A 6383-nucleotide genomic window follows, 5' to 3' on the forward strand; every position below is an offset into this window, starting at 1 on the left:
TATTTTGATATGTATATGTATATATATATATAAAATGTACAACACATAAACATCAAAGATACAAATCAAAATGAGTTAGCTAAATTATTTTAACTTTTATATGTTTATATTTTTCTTATTTATTTAAGACATTTGTCTTTTGTGTTGGAAGATTAACTGTATAAAGTATAATTTATTACATCAAATTATATTTATTTTATGTTTTTAATAATGTAGGAGAGAACATCGCGAGATGAGACACCTGCTCAACGTCAAGCAGCTGCCAAAATGGCTCTAAGGAAGCAGCTCGAAAAAACATTATTACAAATACCACCGCCAAAACCGCCACCACCAGAGATGCACTTTGTGCCGAATCCCTCCAATACGGAATTTATATATCTGGTTGGTTTGGAACATGTGGTCGATTTTATAACGAAAGAACCGGCAATACCGCCACCTCCTGAACCATTCGAGTGCTCACAATGCAAAACAGACTTCACGCCTGTATGGAAATGGGAAAAACCTATGCCTGGTGGTAAAAAGGACAGTCCTAGGGGGCAACATGCAACTTTCCAACGTCCATCAGCGGGTCGCGATCCTAGAGTCATATGTGAGCATTGTGTGACAACTAATGTGAAGAAAGCGTTGAAAGCAGAGCACACTAATCGGTAGGTTTATATTAACCTTTGGAGGAGGCTCGTTTAGAGATTCGACAGTGGCATCACCTTTCGCCATTTAACCCCATGACGATAACAAAATGTTCTAGCCCTTAAAATAAAAAAGTCGATCAAAAACATGTCGATTCTCAGAAGCTTATTGATGTAGAAAATCTTTTGTTAATTTTTTAATAAATTGATATTATATAAACTATTGCTAACTATTATAGAAGATCTAATATATGTATATATTATTTATTACATACATACCTATAAGATTTGTTTAAATAAACGAATAATTGAAAATTTAGTTATATTTCTGCAAAATAAAAAATGGAATAATGTTATTTTTGTATAATATAATAGATTTTATATGGGATTACAGATTAAAAACAGCTTTCGTAAAAGCGCTGCAACAAGAGCAGGAGATAGAACAAAGGCTAGCGCAAGCTGCGTGTCCAAGTCCAGATCCTCCAGCTCCGAAACCAGTTCCTAAGGCAGCTACTCCTACAAGAAGAGTGGCTACTCCACCTGCGCCTCCACCACAGGTGCCACCGGCACCTACGTTGACGCCGACGCCTCCCGCGCCGAAACTGCAAGAGCATCCCTTGGTGAAACTGGCCGAGAGCGGGAAGTTCAGTCCACATCATGCAGCTGCTGCGGCAGCTTTGCAGCAACAATTGCTCAGAGGTGAGCAAAAATATCCTCGAGAAATTCTTGAACGAAAACTAATATAACTAATTTATCATTTTCCATCATTGTTTCAGAATTGGCTAAGAATCCAGTACCGGGTATACCACCGCATCAACCTCTTCCTGCTCACATGATGCCGCATTTTACCTCGATACTGTATCCCTATCAATTAGCAATGGCTGCCGGTGGCAAAGGCCTCGTAGAGTTACAACGACAAGCGGCGGATCTTCAACGTCAATATCTACTCGATATGATTCCGTCGCAGACATCTCAAGCGCAAGGCAATCAAGCACCACCAAGAGCCCATCCACATAACTGGAAAACGTAACCGGACGCATTTAAAGGATGATGATGTAGCAGTAAATGCGAATAAACAGTGAAAACGTGTATAACGAAAGAAATGGAGAAGCTAGGGAGAATCTAGTAAAGTGTGCAGTCGTAATTCTGTACGCCTGAATTACACTATGCCAACATTAGTGTCTCAGTTAAGGTGAAGCTCAACTTGAAGTACATCGGAAGAATGACATTCGTTAGTATTGTATAAAGAATAATCGTTGTGAATATGTCAATTGACGTGTACGTTTATGACTTTATTGTTATCTAAGGGGTAAAGGTTTTATTTCCGTCACTGAAATACACACTCAACGTACGTATGAGTTGGGATACAGATCGCATCGTAAGTAATTAATTCATTGTTTAGTGGAGATCAACTAAACTCTCCCAATTGGAAATGTCGTTCATTTCCTTTTTTCTAATCTTTCCTCGTACACATATGCGTTATCATTTTGTTAACGTTGTCCACTGAACAACTGATATATAAACATAATAATTAATTTAAGTGTACCGACAAGCATATTATAACATTGAATGCAATTGCTTGAATTGTGAACACCGAGTTGTCTAATTAAGCGCAAGTGAGCGATCATTTTGCTTTTATTATACTACTTTGTTCTTTCTTTATATATCGCACATATATCCTATCTCTTTTTACTTATATAAATGATGATATGAATTTTATTAGCAAAGTTATATATTACTAAATTGTGCAAGAAATATATTTTCTTTATCTTTCTTTTGTTCATAAGAAGTATTTAGCATAATAAAAAGCAAAATAAAAGTGCTCGCTCGCTCGCATGATAAAGTCAAGTTAGACAACTCTGTTATACAATATAATATAAAGAACCAAATAGACATTTACACAAGGCACTAAATAAATCAATAATAAGTGTAAAATGACTACAAAATCGGATTATTAACAATAATAGGGATGATCGCGAGAGGAAAGGCACGAATGTAAGATGAGGTAACGAATGTTGATGGAAAGGATCTTTTTAGACCCTTAGATAGTTAATACGATTTTTGCCGTTGATTTGCCAAGTTTTGCAATCATCGGCGGTACCTGTACTATGTGTATATCTCATTTTCTCCGAACTGTATTTTTAAGACAAGTTTAACGCAAGATAGAGCAGTAGCTACATATGAGAAAAAAGAAAAAAATGACCTTTGTAAGAAAGCGCGTATGAGTGTGATGTTAAGCCAGCACATGTGAGATGTATAGGAATCTTTTTCTCTCTCCACATATGAAGTATGCATCAGCGAGTTTCTAATGAAGAGCGACACGTGTGTTATTCGCGCACAAATATGATTTTTTTGTGCGACGTTAAGTCGTACGTTAAGTCGGGCTCGTAGAATATGCACTCGGGCGATGTATACACGACTTAACTGGGACTGTTCTTGTACGTTAAAAACGAGACTCAAACGAATCTGCAATGATAATCGGGATTCGAGTTAACGCAGCGCGATTAATTTTCATGTCACATTCAATGTAAAAGTATTTAAAGAAACTTACTAGAGGAGATACGTAATCGAGATTTTTGCGAATTGTTACAACACGGCGACCGCCGGATTTTTACGACATCCTCTACGAGAGTCTGCACTTGAACGAGTTAAAAAGTATCCGGCACTTGTCCCCAATATTACCAGTCCTTCCTCCACCCCGTTCCTCCTCCACTAATAGTCTGATTTAATTAATTCTGGGCTAACCGATCTTGGTCTCATACATTTCCGAATCAATTAAATATATAGTACTATAGTCTTGATATTTCTCGGTATATGATACAACTTAATAAACTAAAATAGCGCATAATCATCTCTCTTTGTACTACGTGATAGATTTTGAACTCGTACTTGATATACATGTACACCATAATAAGTCTACGATCGCATAATAGATCAAGATCTGTGTTTTTTGTGTAAGAAAAAAACGTAATAATATGTCGTCAACTAATTACCGTCATTGGGGCACTACCGTCGTCGTCGTCGTCGTTGTCGTCGTTATTCTAAGATGAGATCCGAGAGCGAAATAGAATGACAACGTGAAGGAGGAGAGATTCTTAAAAGCTTGAACGTACTTCCCCGAGAAAATAGAGCAATATTTTATATAATTTTGATAATTAAAGATTATTTCCAAGTTGTTTATATTAAAAAATTGCTCTTTCAATAAGTAGTTGAAATTAAAGTTATAATTTATCATAAAAATTCATTATATATACATATATGTCTTTTAGTGTTTATTAATTAAATTGTCCAGTTAATTAGTAAATTATTGATTGATTACATAATTTAAGAAATTGAAAGCGATGAAGGAAATTTTGATAAATTTAATGAGAGTTAATTTAAAACTACTTGGAAATAAACTTATTAATTTCGCAATCGCTTGCGATATTTTATCTAACAAATGAAAGAATCAATATAGGAATTTAAATTAAATTTATTTTCCGATGTAAACAAATAATCAGAGAATATTATCTTACATTTCTTTATAAAATTGGCACGAAGATGTGCCTGATGTATGACTTGGAATTTACGCCGATTCGGTAAAAAGAAAATTATCATCATTATCATTACTGTTATTATTATCATTATTATTATCATCATTATCATTATCATCATCATTATTCGCAAATAGATTAATCGCATTCAATAATCAGACCGCGTCTCGTTTCTCACAAACAAAAAGAATACGTTTCCTTCTATTTTTCTTTTCTAGTCTTGTCTCTCTTTAATCTCTGTGTGGTGCTGTTAGCAATTAAACACCTTTCAAAGTGTGAGAGAATTTTATATCCTAAAAAAAAGGAACTCTCTTTTCGCTACACGACAGAAACGAGGGATGGCGAATATTTAGAGCTAGAATTCTAAGGCAATCGCAAAATGAAAAAAAAAAAGAAAATACGGGTTCGCTTGGGGACGCAAATATTTCATGATTATGAATATTGAGCCGTTAAAGACTGTGTGACGTACGCACATTTTTTATTTGTCAAGGAAAAAATTGCGAAATTCGTATACCGATCTTGGAACATCTGTCCGAATGAAAAGCGTTGTCCCCACCATAGAATTAGTAGATAAATAAAGATTACCGAATACTCTGGAAACTATATGAATAAAGCTTACCAATGATTGTATTAAAAGGTGATATTTATTTATCTTTTGTAATATTTTCGTTTCTTTTTTTGGGTTTAACGCATCTGCGAGATTTTCGTTCGTATTTGTAATTATTCTATGTTTATATCGGCGAATCCAAGATTATGTGTGTTCTGTTATAGTAATTTCCTAATTATTCGATGTCTTGCCAAGGATAAAACAATAAAATGCTGGTGGTATATGAACCTATGTATTCGCAAATTTATGAACATATGAATTTATTGATTTATATACCAAAATTTCGACCTATAATTCCATAAACCGATTGAAAAAAACTCAAATTTTTTTTCAATTTTATAAAAATTAGATTTTTTTCAAAAAGATGCTCCAAGGATTTGTAGAATATATAATTAATATTATATAATAATATAATGGCTCAATAATTTAAAAAAACAAGTTAAAAGAAAAAAGTTTACAAACCAGAAATTTTACGTATAAACAAATTGGTAGATAAGTAAAAAAAAGTCTTAATAAATTGTCTTAATATAATTAATAGCCAAGATTAAGGTAAAAAGAATTAAATATATGTTACCTGGTAAGTATAAATCGTAAAAATGTTCTCCATAAAGTATATTAATTATATTTTATAAATTTATTTTTGATTATAACAAATTTCAGCTTATGTAAATTGGAAAAACCAAAAAAATTTTTGTGTCGGTTTAAATAATATAATTGTATATTATATAATATTTCACAAATAATATAAATGTCTGATTGTAGATTCATCATTTAAATGATACCAGGATTCAGATACCTACAATCAGTTGCGGAATTAAAAATCTTTGTTCGAACAAAGTTGGGCCCAGAAGCAATCAGGTCGATAGATAACGACTTTCGAGGCTAAATTTAGAGTACGGCGTAAAATTCGGTGCAACTTGTAATATCAAGTAAATATCTCTGATCATCCAGTCAGAGCAGCATCTATGCAAACAATTTGATAACGAAGAAGACAAGTAAAATATTTTTGTCACATAGTAATCATTGTAAATCAACTATCACAGTTGAAACGAAGAGATCTTCTTTCTAATTCTGTTTCTCGTCATACTGGGTCACGCATTTCTTGAAGTGTTTGGCGCAGAAGGGATACAATGTCGGATGATCGCATGTTCTGCAAGCCGCTGCGAGATGAGAACAGCACCTCAAGCTTTCACGACAACAAGAGGCCCACAAGTCAGGTCCGGCAGCGGCGCAATCGTAACAGAAACAGTCACCTGCAATTCGAGATGCCATTTAATATTTATGATTTAACGATTTCCTCTGAAAATTTCCTGCAAACCGCACTTCCTCGATTTCACTTGCGCCGATATCTTTTATCTTCAACTATTCAAACTCGCGATAAGTAGTTTCTGCATTTCATCGAAGATTAACATATAAATAACTATATTTGATTATGTTTTGCCAGCGTTCTCCATAATAAAATCAAATTTCAAAGCAATGTGTTCCGGATTGCCGTTCTCTTTTATCAAGAATGTTTAAAAATCCTACTTATGTAAGGAATTTTTGATTTAATAAATACTTATATTAATGATATTTGAAGCGAATTAACTTATATTTAATTTTATACTTAAATAATTC

General features: G+C 33.7%; 2 protein-coding genes across 5 annotated transcripts in view; one reads left to right on the forward strand and one right to left on the reverse strand.

The window, feature by feature from the left end:
* Nucleotides 1–2292, forward strand: part of LOC108690764 (transcriptional repressor p66-alpha-like) — a 4766-nt gene extending 2474 nt beyond the window's left edge. For all 3 annotated transcript variants that reach the window (XM_018198228.1, XM_018198229.1, XM_018198230.1), the window contains 3 exons: nt 217–647; nt 1021–1325; nt 1403–2292. In XM_018198228.1, the coding sequence (XP_018053717.1) occupies nt 217–647; nt 1021–1325; nt 1403–1656 (990 nt within the window). In that variant the 3' untranslated portion in view covers nt 1657–2292. The remainder of the gene's footprint in view (nt 1–216; nt 648–1020; nt 1326–1402) is intronic.
* Nucleotides 2293–5374: 3082 nt separating this feature from the next.
* Nucleotides 5375–6383, reverse strand: part of LOC108690685 — a 4780-nt gene continuing 3771 nt past the window's right edge. For both annotated transcript variants that reach the window (XM_018198092.1, XM_018198091.1), the window contains exon 3: nt 5375–6019. In XM_018198092.1, the coding sequence (XP_018053581.1) occupies nt 5832–6019 (188 nt within the window). In that variant the 3' untranslated portion in view covers nt 5375–5831. The remainder of the gene's footprint in view (nt 6020–6383) is intronic.

The sequence above is a fragment of the Atta colombica genome, unplaced genomic scaffold (genome assembly GCF_001594045.1).
Source record: "Atta colombica isolate Treedump-2 unplaced genomic scaffold, Acol1.0 scaffold35, whole genome shotgun sequence".
NCBI classification, from domain to species: domain Eukaryota; kingdom Metazoa; phylum Arthropoda; class Insecta; order Hymenoptera; family Formicidae; genus Atta; species Atta colombica.